The following is a 20,609-nucleotide window of genomic DNA, read 5'->3' as shown; positions in this document are numbered from 1 at the left end:
AATGGCTGGATCCCATTGTTTGTATATAATAAAAAAATAATAGTGTCCCACTGTCCCAGCTGATAATGAAAAGCCCGGTAGCAGTCAGTTTTTTTACGTTCGGTTTCCTGGTACTTTCTACCATCTACAAATGTTATGATGGTCGTGTCATCATGAAAGACATGACTAAAGTGCTTCAAATGGAGCTCATTGACCTGCAGTGCAACTCTGACCTCAAAGCCAAGTTCAGCGAGGTGAGTAGAAAAGCAGACAAGCTTGGGCAATTTTTGCTCCCCTAAGCCCGTGCCTTTTTGGAAGCACATATTTGTGCAAAAAGTTTTTTGCTAACTTGAACTTCAATAAGTCCAAGTAAGTAAGTCCCGACTTACTGACGATCATCTTCAAGCCATACTGAGGGTCTCAACTGCTTCCTCCCTCAAGCCAAATGTGGCTCAGCTATGTGAGAGTAAGCAGGCAAGTAGGGAAGAGAAGCCATGTTCAGAAGAACTCTTCATGTTTATGTTAAAGAACTGTTAGTAGTGATGTTTGAGAAGAGTATATTTTTTTAAACAAGCTTTTTGTGGAATACCTGATGCAGCCCAGACTCTGCGTCCTGTGACCCCTAGGTCATTTGAGTTTGAGACCCCTGGTCTAGTCATTCTGCCATAAAACCCAGACCGGTGGTGGCAGTGATGGATGTCCTTCTGGAACTTTGTCCTGTCACCACACAGATCTCTAGAGATCAGTCAAAATGACTATTGGGTTCTTGGTCAACTCTCTTACTAAGGCAATTCTGCACAGATTGCTCAGGTTGGCAGTGCGACCAGCTCTTGAAGGAGTCCTGGTTGTGCCAAATGTCTTTCATTTGAGTGTTATGGAGACCATAGTGCTCTTAGGAGCCTACAGTGCAGCAGAAATTTGTTGTAATCTTCTCCAAATCTGTGATTTACAATGTTCCTATTTCTGCAGTTCCTTTGAGCTCATGGCTTTTGTTCTAATACGGTGTGCATTGTCAAATGTGATGCCATGTCCAACCAATTTAAATTACCATAGGTGGACAGCAGATTAGTTGTAGAAACGTCTTAGTGAAGATCAAAAGAAATGGGAGGCACCTGAGATAAATTTCAAGTGTTGTTTCAAAGGGTCTAAATACTTATGCCTATGTGATATTTAAATTTTTTTATTTTATTTCTAAAATTCTGTTTTAGTGATTTTAGTGACTTAGTGATTATAGGGTACTGAGTATAGATTAACAATCAAAAACAGTGAAACAACTACAGTATCATAGTATCACATAACAAAATTGAAAAATGTGAAGGGAGTCTTTCTGAATGCACTGTAAGTTTATTATATAGGTTGAATTGCTTTCATGAAAGTGATACTGCTGATACTGCTCCCAAAAATCTTATTATCCTTATTTAAATTTTTTTAATTTGACAGTATCATGTGCAATTCACTGCATTTTGTCACAAACATTTTCTGACCGTCTTTAATATCAAAGTCCTTGGCAGCCAGTTCTGATCCTCTGTCATTAAACAGAACCTCTCCGTTGAGCGTGACCATCATGGTGCGTTCAGCCATGTCAACCAAGCAGCCCACCACATCGCCTCTCTGCCACAGACGTCCCAGGGGCTCACAGCCCTGATGGTACCATTGAGCCTGAAAGCAACAAGATTTAGACAGAAAGAGAGACAAGTCTAAAGTTCTCACATATAAATGGCAAAACCAGCACAACACAGCGTAATCACAGAGAGGTGTGTCAAGGTCTGAACTGACTCAGATTTAACCTCCCAGGTGTGCAACATTTGTGGTTCTCATTAAATTATAAAGGGCGATATTTTTGTCCGATTTCCAAAATACCTTCTAGTATCATTAATAATGTAAGCCGGAAGTGACCACTTCTTCTGTAGATCGATAAACTGTAGGAACATTAAGTGACATTATGAAAGCATCTCACTGTGATTCAGCCCTAATGCTAGCAACCCTGGGCAGATGGATATACTAAGAAGTGTCAAATTGGAATATCTTACCTCAAACCCATCAAAGACATATGCCTGGTCATCTGAGCCAAGCTCCTTATCTGGAGCACAGCCTGGTCGAGCCCAGCCCACTCTCATATTTCCCGCTGTCAGTATTTCAAATTCAAAATACCACTTCCCCTGGTTCACAGCATACCATTTATCTGGTCTGAACACTCTGCACTTCTCAGCAGAGGAAAGACATGCCTTTGATAACGTAGCTGTAAACCCAAGAAACAAGATGAATTAACACAATGTTAAAATTATTGCAGTATTTTGTGTAAAATTGTACAAGTGAACTGTTATTACTGATAACAGGACTTTGAAACATACTCCGTTCCTGGCTGAGGGGCTCTAGGCTGTAACCATAGACCAGCAGTACACCAACAGCCACTCTGACATTCTCTCTGCCCACTCTTCTACTCCTTTCATCAAGAAAGTTGTAGGGCACAAGGTATGGGCTCTGCTTCCCTTTCACATCCTAAAAGTACAGATGCAAAAATGGTTACATATATTTACTACATTGTTCTGAAAACAGCTATTTGTTTGCTTTGAAAGCTCTGGAATATCCATGGATTGAGAGACTGTGGCTGGCACAAGAAATACTGTACAGTAGCATACCTTTTCATATACTATGTTCTGAGTATATACAGTATATGAAAATGCCATTCTCCCCAGAAGTGTCTGATAAATGCATTAATACAGTAGAGAAAATAAACCTGTTGGGCTCCATAGGTCCATCCCTGCTTAATGCGCTCTCTGGACCACACATTGTGATCATTCTCTGCAAGTAAGTTAACCACTTCCTCATTGGCTGGGCTCACAAAAACCTGGTTCAAATCTACTGGGGCAGGTCTATAACCACTGGGCTGCTCATACCTAAGAAAGATAATTAAAAAAGGGAAGGGTTTGAGTGTGCCAACATTGAAAATGACAAAAGGTTAGATAAAGTACATGGAAAATGGAGGCTTTGATTTACAACCTCAAAGCAACAAATGTCATTTTACCTAGGAACACGGCAAAAAAAAACTATTTAACCTGTTATTTACAGTTAAGCTATTGTATGAATAAGGTTGTAAAATAGCAACATCAATTTTGGCCATGTGGTGGCCTTGGTTGTGTGTAATGAATCCACATGGTGGAGACATCCTAAAGATGGACAAGGCTACATTGGTAGAAGTACACAAACTTGCTTCAAATTCTTTACTAAAGTGCTTAAGCAAATGTTTTGAAATGCCTGTCAATTTTCTCAAGTATAATAATTATATAATTGAGTTTATGTATTTACTTACTTTCCACTTAAGCAAGAGCTATTGTTGCAGTTTCTTCTTGAAATAAGTTTTCATTATAGTTTAGTCAAACATCTTTCTAATTCAATTCTTTCATAGTTGACTTCGTTATTCAGTTTCAGATTATTATGGGCAGAATTACTAATTACTCAACATTTTAGTGATACTGACCATGGGTGTACCCACATTTGTTATAAACTGTAAATATACATACTTGTTGGATAGTCTAATGTATTTTACTTTGTCCTCAGCGTGGTCATCAGTCAAACCAATATGGAAACCAAGGGCAAGAAGAGTCCTGTAGTTTAAAAATGAAGAGATGTAGTCATTAATCATGGCAAAAACTGATTACTAATTAATTAAGTGTTCAAACATTTTTTAAAACAAACCATTCTACCGTGTTTTTAAATTCAAATAACAAAATAAAATATAAAAGTAAAATATGAGTAACAGAGCAAACCTAAGGGTGTCCTGTGCCATCTCAAGATTCTGGCTCTTCTCCTGCTCCGGCAGCTTGTTGAACTCCACCAGACAAGGATCATGCTTTTTACCCTCATCTCTCACCTGTTTTACAAAAACTGTTTTTGAAACTGGAAGCAATACTAGGGTAAGTCAGACAAGCCAAGTTTGAATTTAATGTATTATATATTAACATACTATTTTAAATAGTAATTCAATATGCAACACTAATTATGAAAGTTGCTCAATTAGTGGTGAGGTTTCTCTTTTCTTACAGGTCCATGTGTCCATCCAAGGTCAATCTTGTCCATTGCCCACAGTTCATGGATATTCTCAGCCAGTTTTTCACAGATGTCCTCAAGTTGCGGGGGCAACACCACCTATGATAGTACAGTAACAATAAAGTACACTGACACAATGTTTAACTGGATAAGATAAAAAAACCTCCAAAAATCTCATCAAGTACAAAATGAAGAGGAAAAAAACAGAACACTAACCTTGTTTATGTCAACAGGTAAGGGAGTAAACGCAACTGGATTGAGGGGTACTATGGGGCCTATGAGCTCTTGTTTCCCATCTTCATGATCTGAGATGTATTTCTGACAAGGCCCAACCATCAGTGTGACTTTTGGGAGCAGAGCTTCAGAGCATGGAGCAAAACCTGGTGGTGGCAGGAAGCGAAATTCCCCATGCTTTCCTCCAAACAAAAACCGGACCCTGGTGTCCAAAAACAACACAAGAAAGTGATTTAATTTATTTATTGAGGTCTTTGTAGAGATCAAATCTAAACTCAGACAGCCATAAAAATAGTAACAAGCTGCTTAAAAAAAAATTAAAGATGGTTTTGATTACAGTAAATAGCCACATAGAAAACAAGCAGGTCCCCACTACTGACTTGACTCCAGCTGAGAAGCTGACCACAGGGTGAAGAAGTCCTTCTGCACTGAAATTCTCAAACATGCCCTGCACAGGTAGACCATTGACCCGAAAAGAGATGCAGGGAGCAGTGAGGTCTAGACAGCAGCTTACCACGTCATCATTTTTCAGCAGGTGAGGGAAGGGGGAACTCACTCTTCGGGCAACACATCCTGAGACGCAGGGGAAAAAAAGTCTTTAAAATCAGTCATTCTTGTTCCTCTTAAAATCCCATCATATATTTAATTAAGTGCAGCAACACTTTATTAATACCCTAACCCTGCAGAGTAAAATTAAATCTTTGTATGGAATGTCTTAGAGCAGCTTGCTGCAGGGCTACAAGAAAGTGAGCTACAGGGGCTACAGTTGACATGGTGACTGTATATAATCTGACACTTTATATTATACATTATACATTATATAATACATTATTATTTAACATCCATCTAAAACATATCTCGAGTGGTTATCCTGTTCAGGGTCGCCAGGAGCTGGAACCTATACCAGCTGTCATTAGGCGTGAGGCAGGGTACACTGTGGACAAATTCCATTCTATCTCAGGGCCAACAAAGACAATTTTAAAGTCACCAAACAACCTAACATGCAGGTCTTTGGACTGTAGGAGGAAACCATAGTACCCAGAGAACCCACAGGGAGAACATGCCAACTCCTCAGCCAGCCAGAAGATACAAACCAGAACTTTTTAGCTGCAAGACTGCAGCACTAACCACGGCACTACCGTGCTGCCCAATGAGTGGACATTAATAACTGCTGATAGATCAATGCCAGTATGGAAACACTGCACTGCATTTAGGGACAGACAAAGACTCACTCAAATCAAATCCTACATATACTATTATACCTAACTAAATTAAAGGCAGTAGGTAAATTATTTTAATATAAATTTGTAGCATTTTGAAAGATTTCTAAATACTGTCATTTGTCACAAAAATTAACAAGTCTGCAGTCAATCAGCAGGCTCTGTAGCAGTGAGTGCTGAGAGTCTTGTTAGTCTTTTTTTGGTCTCGTCCTCACCTGACCAGAGGTGAAGCCCATCAAAGCCATAGGACCAAAGGCAATCGCCCACCCCGTTGCCTCCCCAGCCTTCTCCCCCTGTGGGCCTGGGGTGGTAGCCCACAAAGCAAGCCCAGCCAACACGCAGGTGAGTGGGCTCAGATGTAAGGAAGTGGTCGACTTGATCCACAACAAGTTCATAGTACCACCTCCGATGCTGAGCTGAGTCGCTACCCAGGGCAAGGAAGATGTTTGGTCTCATGCTGTGGTAGGTTTAGACAGGAGACACAAAAAAAGGAAAACAACACAGAAGTTAGCCTTGCCTTTACTTGGTAAGGTCTAGTTCTATATAGTTTGATTTTGTTTCTGGTATATTATTATTATTATATTTGAAGAAACCTACTGTATGTCTAAAATGTATTTTTAAAACAAATTGCAATACATTTTGCAAATATTTTACAGCAACATGATTATGCATGCAGCATTAAAAAATCCAGTACTTATAAAAGTACCACCACCACCACTCCTGAGGTAATTTTTTTTTTTATTTCTTTTGAACACTGAATTATAAAAAAAAAAAAAAAAAGACAATTTCACGTAACTGTTAAAATCAAATTTCTACCAAGTAATTTAAACTAAATAAAAATCTAAAATGTTAAACTCAATTTTTTGTTAGTGGACTCAATTAGGCTTTTCATGCCGAAAATGTGACTATTTAACTTGGACAATCTCAGTTAATTTGATGGGCCATCCAAATGATGACTCAACTTGGGAGCTCAACAGGAACCAGCCTTGGATTATGGTCAACAATCCATTGGCCATGATTTAATGTTGAAAAGAAGTAAATGGGTAAAACTTCCAATGGGGGTGAATGCATAAAAATCCTAAATCTTTAGACAATATGTGTAAAAAATAAAAGATGCTAGGCATGGTGGTGGCATTATTGTTTTTTTTTTTAACAGAAACTGTAATAATGAGGCATTTAGTTTAACAAGATGTAAAAGTGATCATGAAATAGCTAGAAGAGAATAGAGAATGAACCGAGCAGGTGTGAACAATATGAAACAAAATAAGCTATAAGGAACACAATGGGCTGGTGATAGAGACAAGCATGATAAAAGAAGGCAGCTGTTTTGGAAGAAAGGGTAGATGGAGAAATAAAACAAGCTTAAAGGAAAGGGAAACTGCTTACCAAAAAAAAGCCAAAATATTAGGAGAAAGAAATATAATAGGAAATATGACAGAACTTGGTAAAGAATATCCAAAGATTGACTTAATTAAGACATACCACCTCAAGCAGTGGATAACTTTCCTACAGCCTTACTTGAATTGGCTGAGGCAAAGACATCAGTGCTGTGACATCACTACTATTACTCTGACCTACTAAGAAAAAGAACTGCTGCAGCACCTGAATAAAGACATACTGAAGGAGGCAAGTAATTCTTCAATTAACTCAAGTCCAGGAGACAAAGGAAGAGTGCTGTACTAAAGTATATCTTTTTATCAAGGATGTGGACATCAGTGCAAAGGAAACAGCTGTAAGATCTTTACAGTCAGTGAAGCAAATGCATCAGCAGGCATGAGAAGAGCTGCAGAAAAAAAAGCCCTTGCTCATTGAGTATAATAAAAGGAATAGAATATTGAAAGGTGCACGCAATTTTTAAAAGGTGTTTTTTGGTATTAAAGTATATTTCCAGTTTCGATCCATTTTGTGCAAAATTTTATCAGATTTATGTGTAGTGCATGCACAAAAAGAAAAACTTTAACAGCACAAGAAAAGTACAAGAAATTGAATTAAAGAAGAAAAAATAAACATGAATGAGTTGTACCTGGTGACCTGATTAACCAGACGTGTCTGGAGCAGCAAGTCTCTTTCTGGCAGCAGATTGTCACAGATGAGGTTCTGATTGGACCGCACTGCCACACCATGGCACACACACAGAGAGCACAGCACCTCCAGCACCTGCAATGCAACCTGTCAGCACTTCAACCGGCAATTGCGCAATAAACACATGGAAATAATCCCAAATTAGGGAATATATGACAAAGTGCTATCGTAGCTGAAACTCTTTTTCTCTGCCTTTGGATTGTGAAACTCTGACATCAACTCATTCCCAAATGGCAAATTCTGTAATCACACATAAATAAAAATAAAATGTAGGTGAACTACTGACTTTAGGCCAATTAATGTAGTGATATAACAGCGATATAGGGATAGAAATTGCTCAATTTGCTACACATTTTGTAATTGTTTGCACATTGCTTGTCATATCATTTTCACTATTTCATATTATTTTAATGCACACAAAAAGCCTGCAAACTCTACCTTTTGGTTGCATCCATGTTTGTCTAGGAAAGAGATAAGAGAATGAATGTGCCCTTCCTTGATGACATTGAGTGCTTCAGGACTTTCCACTAGGACACAGTGCAGAACCTCCAACACTCCTGTACATAAAGGTATGGATTTGCTCATTACTGTATGGAGCACGCAGTAACTTGCATTTATTCTCTATACTGCAAAATGTTTTTAGGATGCTGCAATATGATGTACACATGATCTGCTGTGTGTGGTGCATACTAAAATCTACAAATTCAACCAACCAGAAGAGGCCTCTAGCCAGTCTAGCCTGCTAATTAGCCAGTCAAGAGAACCTGAGAAATGTGCACAGTTCACACGGTTTCCCCGGATCAGAGCAGCTGAAGGGAAAAAGAAGAAGGCATCAGGATGCACAATATGTCTGCAGTGAGGAAAACACAAACCATGTAATTTATGTAAAACACCAGAATTCAAAACACATTTTTGGCATTTTATGGCTCATTTGGTGGTATTTAAAGCAAAATGCTTATGAATTGATTTTCAACAACTTAGAAGATGTTGAAGAGGAAAAATGTATATCAGTTCATATACAGTATGTGTCAGTAGATAATATATGTTTTGGTTAAAGTATTAAAGGACATTTCACTGGTCTTGAACTTGATTTTTTTGCTTCTACCATCTGTAGTACATGCACAGAAAGGCCATTAAACCTCCCCTCCCTATATCAAAATAACTCTACTTCTGGCTGAAAAATGCCTCCAGATGACATCACTTGGAGAAAACTCCAGTTCAGATTATGTCATCTTGTTGTTCACACTATGGAGTTTGTAATCATAGTCAGCTGTAACGGTGTGTGTCAATGCACCAATATCAACAGGACCCAATTAAAACAACCAGAGCTCTAGATAATGTTTTCAGTGATTTATTAATGAATTGGGTGCAAGGAGTGTAGAAGGGCTTCAAGAGGAGAAGGCTCAACAGGGAATCTGGGAAAACAGTTGAGACAGATTAGTGCCAGATCTAACGATATTCATTAGTATGCACTGAGAGAAAACTGCCGCTTACTGCGAGGCGGCGTAGAGATAAGAGGTCTGGTAATAAATGTGCGGCGGGGCTCGTGCGACTGGGCCGAAGGAATGCTGAGAGTAGGCAAAGAGGAAGGCAGCAAAGACTCTCAGTACGACAGTCTCAGATGTACTGATCCTCCTAGTACTCACGATCAAAGTCCTATGATCCAAATCCTATCCAAAAGAACAACGGGGTCCAATAAATCAGAGAGCACAGACTAAGAGTGTCCGGAAGGGAAGACAGAGGGAGCTCCGCTACAGGTGAAGTCAGAGTAATTCGGGCAGGGGCAGAGGCTGAGAGGCAGGTCCATGGTCCGAAAACAGGTTTAATTCACAAGGTCTGGTCAGAGTTAGATAGGGGCAGAGGCAGGTCCAAGATCCGAAACAGGTTCAGTACACAAGATCAGGTCAAAACAATTGCTGGAGAGTCAACCAACATTGGCAGACAATGTAACAGGGAGACAGGCTGAGCGGGGAGAGCACAGGTGAAAGCAATAACGTTGAGTGATGAGGTAAAACTAGAGCTATCGAGAAGCGGTGAGGCAGGAAGTGCTGACGTCAAAATAAAAACCCAAAAGCAGAAGTAAAGCTAGAAACCATTAACAGTCAACCTGCTTTTCCAGAGATCCCCCAGATGACATCATCTTAACTCCTAATGATGTAAAATTCCTCTTGGTGATGTCATCTGGAGGTGTTTTCATCTAAAAGCAGGGAAATACTTTAATATAGGGAAGTCAGAGGGACATTTAAAGGCATTGATGTACTGTACATTTATGTAGGTGTACAGCAGGCTGTAGCTCAGTTGGTAAGGCAGTCATCCACGGGGTCAGTGGTTCGATCCCCGGTCCCGGCTATATTTCGAAGTGTCTCTAGGCAAGAACCCGTAACAGCCCATTCTAAAAACTCTGCCAAATCAACATGCGGACAATGATCCACTGTGGCGACCCTGAACTCACGGGATAAGCCGAAAGAAAAAAAAAGATGTACTGTACATTTACAGCCTAAACTAAAGCCATAGAAAGCAAGTTGAAGAAATTAGACAAAACTCAGGAGATGTGTGTTATTTCTTACCCAGTAGCTCATAGAAACAGTTGAGAATCGTCTCCCAATCCTCTCCCATGTCATTCTGAGCAGTTTCAGCGAAATGTAATGCACTGCTATACTGGTACAGACGATCAATACAATCAAGGACCAAGTTTATCACACCCTGAGAAAAAAAGAAGGACACTCATATTACAGTGTCAAAAACATTATTACAGTAGGCCCAATTTATTAATTCACACATTTACCTCTTCTTGAAACATGTGTTGCCGTTTCTTTAGCGCTGTAATAATTTTCTGTTTAGCTTCATGGCCTAGTCCATCCAGTGGTGGATGGAAATACTTTATTAGATCCTTTAGACTGCACATCACAATCTCCATTGGCAGGCTGACAGAAACCTGAGTTCCTTGCTGACTAAAACCGTTCAGTTTACTAAACAAAAGATGTATGAAAAATACAATAATACATTACATAATAATAATAATAATAATAATAATAACAATAATTATCTGTATGTTAGAAAAATATTTTGTTTCAAGTAGGAATAAATGCTTCACTGTACTGTCTGTTTGACCAAGTCATTGTGTAACCTACAAATGACTAACAGTGTGGATATAGCATCCATTACCAGATAAAGTGACTGAAGAGGAGAAAAGCACTCCGGATGAATCTGCCAGTGTAAGATTCTTCCCTGTGAGAACGCGACAGCGTCAGCCCATCATCCATGTGACCCTCACTGTGCAAAACAGCCTGAAAACACATTTCCAACGGAAAATTCACTATGTTAAAATTGCAGTTCTGTCCATTCTCAAATTTAACATTCCTACAAGATTGCCAATATACAACACAAGCCTTGCACCTTTGGCTGGATAATAATGATTCTCTTATAATAATAGTTGTGAATCAGCATGTTTACCTTTCGTTGAGCTCCCCCCATGCGAGGCGACTTGGCATCAATTGCCTGGTAGGTGAGCCACAGTCCAGTGGCTACATGCTGAACATAACAAATGGAATCTCCATATTTGATCTCTGGGATCCCCATGCCATCAACATTAGTCTTTGTGCCAGTGTCAAGCTTCTCCTAAAGCCAAAAATCTATTATTACATTTATCGCAGATGCATCCAATAATAAACTTATCAGAAATCTGAAAATTGTAGTAAACTGTCACATTTCATGTCTCCAGTCTTTAAACCCAAAAATTCTGAATGTATAACAACAGTTGTAAAACACAGTTTGGTGATTTTAGCAAAAGTCTGCTGACCTTCGAGGACTGGAAGCAGAAGGAGGTTGTGTTAATGTCTGCTTTGTCACGATCAACCAGATGCAGGCCTTTTTCCTCTGTGAGACCAAGGTACCTTCCAGTAGTCACATGGCACAATCTAAATGGCTGCCCCCAGCATGTATGTCTACCACTCCAACTAAGGAAAATCAAGGGCATTGTGTTGTTGGTTTTGTATTTCTTTGAAGGAAACTGAACAGTGTAATACACTTTTTCCTCTCACTGAAATGCCATTGGAGTTCTCAGAGGACACACAACACCAATTCCATTCTCGGACAGTGATAAACATTTTTCCATCAACTCTGGACAGGCTGTCGGAGACAAAACAGCAGGAACAGACTGCAAGAGTAACAGTACTGCACTGTACAGTATGTGCAACTTGTTAGACTCTACATGGTCTTGTTGATAATTAACTAGCCCTGCATTATTTTCATTTGCCTGCAAATGTTCCTGCATATAAGACTATAAATACCGTCCATTCTGGTGTCGACCAATAAGTAAAACTGTACAGTTTTAAATCAAATTGCAAGGAAGCTGATTATTATGTCCTCTATATACTTACGCAACACGCAAAATCTCCAGTCTCCAGAGAGAGCGAGCATGGTTGGAGACTGAACCAATCTCATAATGCATTATCCTACATAGAGAAAACAAATATGACCGTGGAACAAAAGGACATTTTGTGTAGCTGACATAAAATGTAATTAGGCTTTTCAACTGACTGACCTTTGCAGATCCTCCTCCTGCTCTGTGGAGGGAATTGTCAGACATGCATCACTGTGGCTATGGAGTAGCCGCAATGTGTCACCCCCCCTCAGGAATCCTAGAATTAGCACAACAGACACCAGACATGTTTTCTACTGAAAATAACATTTTACAGCAACTAGAAAAGGCCATTTGTAACTATTGCTGATAGTGAACAAGAAACAAGATACAAGATAGGTACAGTTCTATTAGTAAATACCCAAAAGTATTATTAAAGCCTACATTTCAGTTTTTGCAACCTGCTTTTCAGTCATCATCACATCATCACATGTAGCTGGAATACCTCTTTAAATTATTACATTTTGGGACACAATAAACAGTTGGATTATGTCATTGTATAGGTTGATAGTTTGTTATATTTTATGGTTAAGGTGCAAAAAAACAAAGAAGCATGCCTTGAGCAACTCCACCCCCAGAGCAGATGGGAGCAACACTCCAGAGAGTCTGCTGGAAGGCTGCATTAACAATCACACTGTCAGTCAAGCTTTTGTTGTCGCATACAGTGCCAAAGGACAGGTGCTAGGAAGAAACAAAATGATAACAAGAAATTAGATCATTAACAATAAATACAACATCTGATTTTTGTACTGTGATTGCTGCTAAACGATTATGCTGAAGGAAGAAATATCACAAATTAAGAATAACACCAGTGATAATGTCAGATTTTTTTAAAGCTTTTAAAGCTGCAGGGGAAAAAGAACACAAATTTAATTTACTTTTTAACTAATGTTTTGTTAGAGGTTAGGGCATTTGACTTGTTCATACTTTTTTTTTCATTATCTACAATAAAAACACTTAACTCCTTCGCTAACTCACCAGATATCGCTCTGAGGACACATTGACCAGTATGAGGTCATCTCCAACATGTACTTTCTCACCCTCTGATCTTTGTCTGGATGCTGGGTGAATAGTCCACCAACATGCCTCACCTAAGCCATCCACAGAAAATACATACATAAAAAAACTGTTTTCTTGTTCCACATGTTTGACATCAGTTTGCTCACAGTTAGAATTACAAAAAGAATATACTGTGAAAATATAAAATATTTTCACCTTTGCTTTTGGTCCAAAAACAAATTACCTGCATTATCCTCTTGCAGGCCGACATCAAAAGCCAGCTTGTCAGTTGAAGACTTAGATGAAAACAAGCAGCTGAGATACTAGACAGTAATACACAAAACATATATTTCATTAAACATATAAATGTTTATTTTGATAGATTTAAAAATGCACAACAGGGATGTTTGGATTTGCATCTGCTTTGTGCATACAGGTGACCCACCATGCCACTGAATGAGTGCAGGAACAACACTGCCTGACCATATAGAAGGGTGCGATGGCTTCCTCCAGCTCCAACCTGCAAAGCACAGTAATGTGGCACGTTATGACTCAGTATGAGAAAACACAAACAGTGGTGTTGAAAATGAATAAACTCAAAGTGAAATATATCATGCAGCTGGCCAATCTGGCAAAGTGAAAAGTAAATGTGATGATCTGCAGTGTTTCCCAAACATTGATTAATGCGTCTCCTCACCAAAAATTGGTTAAAATCATATTTTATTGAAGAGCTGCCCGCAGTATGTTTGAGCTTAGTGTCCAAAAATCTCAGTCAGGTGAGCCAGAGAATAGATCATGTTATATTTCATTTGATGCTGTCCTACCCATTTACCAAGTTCGACATAACTTCATTAAGCATTAATAACAGATGGAGCATTCACCCTGCTTTGTCATATTAATGTAACTTACCTCTGATTTCTAAAGAATCATTGTGTCTTTCACCGACTTTTACAGACATGAGCTGCAGTCTAGCAAATTTATGAGAGTAGAAGTGTAGAAAATATTCATGGCTTTAGCAATGATCAGTGGTGTTTCTGTTTAAAACAGAACTGGAACACTGAAACGCACGTCCACAACCAACACAGACAGGCTCTCAGCAATTTGTTTTAGGCAAGGTGCATTTAATGCATTTAAAATTGTCTCTTTAAACAATGTCACAGTGTGGGCTGCATTTAATTTAGATTTATTAAAAGCGTGGAATAACACTCCTGGCTGTATGTGTCTTGTTATGCATTATCCAAAGGGCACTTACTCTCATAGATGTCATGTTTTAAGCTGCCAAATGTTATATTTGTGAATCTGGCCCTTCACGATTTTCAATTTATTAAATATCAGGTGTAAAGTCTGACTGCAGATGTATCAGGTGCACATATAGTCAACATGTTATTTTGCCTGCTGTCCATCTAATTTTCTGTTTTTATCATGACTGTATCATTCACTGTAACACTGCAGTATTTCCACTATCTTCTTAACAAAAAATACAGATTTAACATTTAATCTTTTTGTTATTTTTAAACATTTTAAAATAACTTAACATTTAATGCAATAAACATTCCTTAGTTAATTTAAAACTCAAATATCGTCCTAGGCATTAAACTTAAAACTTTTTTTTATGAGCCTGATATTATTTTAAGACCCTTTCTACCAGTGAAGCCACAGTTGCCCCAACTTTAAGTGTTATTTAAAAAAATAATTAGTAGAGATTATATATGAATATTACTTCTTAGTTTTATGTTTTGTATGTTAATAAAATATAACAGTCGTTCCAATACCAGTTTATATTAATTATCTGTGAACAGTCCCACAATTTTTAATTTGTACCTTTGGCCATTGGGGAAGGAAAGCTACTCAGCTACTTGCCCAAATGCCAAGCGGACTAAAAAGCTTATTGTCAATCCCTGCTTAGTGTTACACTGCGACTCTTCTTTGGAATAATCACATAGCAAAATAGAGTCTCAGGTACAAAGCCTATTCCTTATTCTAGTCAATTGGGTACATAGCCCAACTTGTGTACTGTCATTACAATTTCTATACAAGTCAGGGTTGTGTATGGTATAATATGTTGTACGAATATTTAGACACCCTGGGAAGTGGGGAAAAAATAGGAATCTGACCTCTCCAGCCATGTGCTTGCCGCAGGCCAGCATCTCTTGCAGGGCTCGGACAGAAAGACATTGGGCCAGGACAAATCCACATACTGACAAGTCTGGTGGAATATTCTGGTAGAATCAAAAGGAGAGCATAGCATGTGTCACTGTTATAGCTTTCAAAGATCAACAGTGCAATTAGTGTCGGACACCAAATTAAGCAGTCCATAGTCCAGTATGGAAGATGACTTTATCCAAAGCGACTTACAAGTAAGTAACAGATATCAAGGGCAACTTAGGGTTCATTGTCTTGTCCAAGAAAACCAGGAAGAATCAGGACTTGAACCACTAACCCTATTGTTTATGGACAACTGCTCAACCAACTGAGCTATAGTTCTCCATACACACAAACTAATCTGAAAACCATCATTCATAAACAGAACAAAAGAAGAAGAATGTATTGGTCACATGGTTAGCAGACATTTAGAAAAACTTTAAGTAAACAATTAGAGCATCAAGTTGTGCCCAAATGGGCCGACAGTGCTGCCTTCAGTTAAAGACTGTCTATATGAGGTATGTGGTCTCAGTTTGTATCTGAACACTGAAAGTAGACTGAGTGTCTTTGTAGTGCGCCCTAATCTCTAGTAAAAGCACCAGCTGATCTAGCATCAGTTTAAAAAATTCACACTTAAAATGTTCATATCATGTAAAAAAATAAAGTAAAAATCATAAAAAATTCACACTTAAAATGTTCATATCATGTAAAAAAATAAAGTAAAAATCATGATAAACTTTTACTTCTGATGTAGGACGTTCTGGGTTTTAAGCAAAAAGCTACTGGAAAATAAAAGCTGCCAAAGGCAGTAGGCTGCTATGTCATATATGATACAATTAAGTGTAATCTTCTTCCAGTATACACAGTACTTAATACAATATATATTGATTTATAGTATTTATAATGATTATCTCTGTAAAATCAAGTTCTGTGCCAAACATCGAATTTCTATCTCATTATTCCAAATTTCAAGAATGGCAGTATGATGATAAATTGACTGGTCCGGCAATGAGAAGAAACTGAGCGGGAGGTTTTTACCTGGCAGTTAGAGGTGGGCTCAATCCTACAAAGTCTGCTGCCAAATCCCTCTGCAGCAAGACAGAGCTTCACATGTTCCACCTCGGAGGTGATGGTACACTGCAAAACCACCTCATCTCCCTGAAGGGAAATCACACACACACACACACTTAACAACAGTAAGCACAAACTTTCAAATGTTGTAAAATGTACAGATTCCATCACCACATGTTAGATTCATTTGATGTGGTTGTAAAGTGCTAATCTGATATAAATCAAATTTGTCTCCTCCATTGTGCCAGAAAGATCCCAGCACTCTGTACTCCCTTTGAATACAGAGTCATCTCAAGGCACTTTACATAACAAAGTCAAGACTATAAAGATGTATAGATAAAACCCAACAATTCCCCCTTGAGTGAGCCCTAGGCAACAGTGGAGAGGAAAAACTCCCTTTAATGGAAGAAACCTCCAGCAGAACCAGGCTCAGGGTGGGGGGCCATCTGCCTTGACCGGTTGGGGTGAGTGGAAAGTGAAGACAGAAAAGAAAAGAGCAACAAAAAAAACAGCAAAACATTGGGCAGGTTGGCAGAACTAGTAGCTGCACACTAATTTTGAAATTTTGGCTCTGAAGTAAACTTTGGCCAAAGGACATTAATATTAAATTTTATAAAATTATTGAAGCAGGAAGTAAACTGCATCTTCAGGAATCAATACTGACCAGTTAATACTAGTACAAATTTTGCGTTCAAAAATCCTGCAAACCAAACCATACATATCTTAGAAATAAATCAGAAAAATGCAGAATATATTACATTTTAAAGAACGTTTTAATTTAATTTTTAAGTGTATTCAGTTTATTTTATTTAGGTGTATTCAAAGAGTTACCCTACTGTAAATGCATGTAAATTAAATGTACTGTATGTCACCTAAAATGTATCTTATCTTCTTTAAATGTCACACAGAACACATCTAGCCTTCTATTAAAGGAACTGTGTAGAGGGACAGCTTGTCTCCAAAGTCTAGCCAGGACTACCAACACCTCCCTGTAGCTAGGCTGCATATCTTCATGTTGGAAAGATAGTGCCCTATCTAACCCAAGATTCACCCTCCATTCCACTCCTCATATCAGTGGCATTCTGCAATCAATCAAACTCACTGCCCAACACTGAGGCACTGGGGAACATTCAGATAGCTGAAGGACTCAGGTCTTCAGGGGGTATTTGTAAAGAGAAAAATCACAACATCACAAAAAATGAATCCAAATGTGCATAGTCCTGGCGAATGGAAATGCACGTTCATTTGCAACAGGATTTAAAAGTTTTGTTTTGAAATTGGCACTCATCTATTAATTCCATTTGTCATTTCAAGGGTCCACACTGTGCTTCCTAGCAGAGACAAATCCTCCATGTTTCAAATAAAGACAAAACAAAACAAACACCTTTTAAGACCTGCAGAAACAGGTGCGATTTCACCAATGTGTGTCATTTACTAAACTTTCTCCACCCTTCATTTTATTCACTAATAAATGACAAAGATATCTACACAGTAATTTGTGATTTGGTATAGATCTTGCAAAATGTAAGTAACATGTAAGTATGTGGGTGTGTCTCATACCCACATCAGACCGGTCTCCCTGTGAAATGTCCTTATCAAAGTTCAGAGATAAAAAGCTGAGAGAGGACAACTTACAATATGGGAACAATGATAACATAAAACAAACATTTTGATGAAAGCGCTAAATATTAAATTAATAACGTAAGGTAACGACATTGGGTGGACAACATAAGGTCACACTTGATTTTGATGTATGCTAAGTTACAGCAGAAAGTCTCTTAAAAAACAAAGTGAAGTAAGACAAAATTGAAAGAACATGCCCCAGAGCTACTCCAGTTGAGGTTTCTTTACAAAAAATAGTCAAGGTTGTGTTTGAATCTAAGGACATGGAGTTTGACACTTTAATGAACTGCTGTTTTGTATCAGGAGACTCTACCACTAGCTGACAGAACCTAATGTGTGATGTTTTGCTTTTTCCTTTAATTACTTTCAACAATTTTGAACTTTGAGTACCAGTTACTTGTAATTCTCGAGTGTTTCACTAGTTTGGTATCTACAAACCAATAATTTCCTTTATGTTTTGTTTTTATATAACTTTCATTATGTAACTAAACCACATTTAATCCCATTGAGGCAAATAACAGGATTGCGTAATGGCAACCTGGCCAAGATAGCAGCATTTAATGTTTGACCAAACTATTTAAATGATATAAAGTATAAATCTGAATGTAATTTATGAATTGTAATGCTTTCAGTAAATTGTCAATATACTTAAGATTGCCTACTTTGACTTAAGTAGCTTATTTTCAATAAAGGACTCTATCTTGTACGTTAACTCATAAGTGTTGACCCTTTCATTTGGGTTATGGCTGATACTGCTGTGACATTAACTAGCTAGGTTAACATTAAGTTAACCAGCATTTTACTAAACATTTTTAAAAAAAGACTCACCGTTCGTAGAAACTGGAATTCATCGTCGCCCTCTCCGGAGTCGGCCATTATGTGAAACCAAACTGTCCACACTGCATGGACTTCAGCAAAGGTGCTGGCACTAGAGGAGGCAGGCAGGATAACAGAAAAAGCTGGGTGTAGCTTCTGCTAAGGTGGAGGCGGGGTTGATCCAGGCATAGTGGATATAGAAAGACAGTCTGTCCAACTTTTTGGGGTTTGTTTGTTTGTTTATTTGTTTGTTGTTGTTTCAAAAATGGCGTACCAAAAATTGAGGGGATACAGGCAACACGTTTTCAGCACATGTTTATGTCATCTTACAGCTCAATGGGTAGAGCATAGGGTTGGGATGCAGAAGGCCACAGGTTCAACACAAGGTGCTGAACATGTTTGGCTTCCCTAAAGGGGACAAGCTGTTGATCTTTGATCTATATGTCAGCTAGCCTTACAGTTAAGCTAGCTTAAATTAGATTCAGCAACAGCTATTACACAATAATTTACAGCATCTGAAATCTTTACCATCCACAAATTTATTATGACGTTGTTAACATATATACGAAAAAAGTAAATATATGATTTTAAAATGATTTTTTATAGCTTTTGTCTGGCGGGAATTTGAAACCAAGAGTGTAAAATATAACATAATAATACAGGAAGAAGTATAGTAGTTGTGGCTACTTCACACCCGCTGACTCATTATAACTTGTTCAAATATGTCACAAGTAAATACAGGGTGTACAACATTTTGTTTTGTATGATCACTGAGGGCACCTTATGGGAATACTGTATGTAAAGAACTATTGAAAGTGCTGCCGTGCACTTCATCCCACAAGAGTTCATTATTTAGCTCAGCCTAAAAGTCTTTAAGCTTTGTATTAGACTGGTTTTGTTGATGATGTTTTCATACACAGAAAGACAGGAGGTAGGTAAATAATGTTTTCAAGTAGCCAACTGTACTTAAGGACAGGGTAGAGGTTTTTTTCCTTTTTTTCTTTAGGTAAGTATTTCCATTTTCTGTTATGTTTACCCCACAATGGCTATAATTTTTATTCATTTATCTGGGCTCAGGAGATACGTTGGTTGCAATCTTGGGGTTTAAAGTCCATATGTAAAAGTGTCCTTCTGAACCCCAACTTTCTGCGGGGTTCAGTATCAACTTGCATGGCAGCCATTGTCATGTGTTGATGGGTGTAAAGCAACACTGTAAAGCCCTTTGCATAAAAGTGTTATATAAGCACATCATTAAACATTTTTAGTAGCAACTTTGTAAATCCAAGTTCAAAATATAAAATATAATTAACTAATAAATTATGATATAGGTTATTATGTATTAACGACGACACACAAATGGTTTTATTTTCATTTCTTCTGTGGTTTAATGCTTTTCTTTATGGGTCAATAAGATTACTCAAAATTGTAATGAATACAGAAACGTCATTTTACGTATCGCTACAGTTATGTCCAAAAACATTAACTGAATTGTTACTCCTCAAATATATGTTGGGATGTAGAGGAGCCCCTTTTTGGGCATCTTTTGCTGACCTTCTGTTTGTGAAAAACTCTCCCATTTAGGCTAAAAATCAATGTTGTAATAGCTTAATTACGTGAAGGCGTACCACCTGTCTAAGTCCCCCCTTTAATTAGAACCAAATTGCAAAATTCTGCGTTACAAACATCTTTGAAAATGGAATATTGTTAGGAAAATTGGAAGTTACAAATCCTTTAACTAAAGTGTTCCATTCCATTACAGTATCTCCTTGGGGGTAAGTCTGCTTAATTTTGTTGACCCACCCCTTCTAACGCTTTCCCCAGAGCCACTGTTATGTCAGAAATTTCACTTGGCTAATGCTTTAGTCACTTATCTGGAACACAAACAAAGATTAATTTCTGTGAAATTTGCTTACAATATCATGGTGTTCAGGGAATTAATGCACATGTGATTGTTGACCCCCTGACCCCTTCTCTAG

General features: G+C 38.1%; 1 protein-coding gene across 4 annotated transcripts in view; it reads right to left on the bottom strand.

Moving 5' to 3' along the window:
• The window catches only part of ryr2b (ryanodine receptor 2b (cardiac)), a 67,714-nt gene extending 48,978 nt beyond the window's left edge, over positions 1-18,736 (bottom strand). For 3 of the 4 annotated variants that reach the window (XR_010915225.1, XM_067516728.1, XM_067516736.1), the window contains exons 1-20: positions 12,106-12,201; positions 11,942-12,016; positions 11,362-11,518; positions 11,016-11,180; positions 10,728-10,849; positions 10,348-10,531; positions 10,130-10,265; positions 8,276-8,371; positions 8,001-8,119; positions 7,504-7,637; positions 5,696-5,937; positions 4,641-4,833; positions 4,243-4,462; positions 4,021-4,125; positions 3,747-3,850; positions 3,501-3,584; positions 2,717-2,876; positions 2,331-2,478; positions 2,010-2,218; positions 1,464-1,638 (exon numbers count right to left, since the gene is read on the bottom strand). Coding sequence is in view for 3 of the 4 variants with exons in the window: in XM_067516728.1 (XP_067372829.1) it covers positions 1,464-1,638; positions 2,010-2,218; positions 2,331-2,478; positions 2,717-2,876; positions 3,501-3,584; positions 3,747-3,850; positions 4,021-4,125; positions 4,243-4,462; positions 4,641-4,833; positions 5,696-5,937; positions 7,504-7,637; positions 8,001-8,119; positions 8,276-8,371; positions 10,130-10,265; positions 10,348-10,531; positions 10,728-10,849; positions 11,016-11,180; positions 11,362-11,518; positions 11,942-12,012 (2,824 nt within the window). In the remaining variant the exon portion in view is untranslated. Of the gene's footprint in view, positions 1-1,463; positions 1,639-2,009; positions 2,219-2,330; positions 2,479-2,716; positions 2,877-3,500; positions 3,585-3,746; positions 3,851-4,020; positions 4,126-4,242; positions 4,463-4,640; positions 4,834-5,695; positions 5,938-7,503; positions 7,638-8,000; positions 8,120-8,275; positions 8,372-10,129; positions 10,266-10,347; positions 10,532-10,727; positions 10,850-11,015; positions 11,181-11,361; positions 11,519-11,941; positions 12,017-12,105; positions 12,203-12,539; positions 12,664-12,960; positions 13,074-13,225; positions 13,305-13,426; positions 13,502-15,095; positions 15,201-16,161; positions 16,282-18,645 lie in introns of those variants that run through there. The other variant, XM_067516750.1, reaches the window with a different exon arrangement.
• Between the last annotated feature and the right edge of the window lie 1,873 nt (positions 18,737-20,609).

The sequence above is a fragment of the Channa argus genome, chromosome 1 (assembly GCF_033026475.1).
Source record: "Channa argus isolate prfri chromosome 1, Channa argus male v1.0, whole genome shotgun sequence".
Taxonomy (NCBI): Eukaryota; Metazoa; Chordata; class Actinopteri; order Anabantiformes; family Channidae; genus Channa; species Channa argus.
Note: the sequence above shows the minus strand (reverse complement) of the source record. Positions and strands in the feature narration are given on the sequence as shown.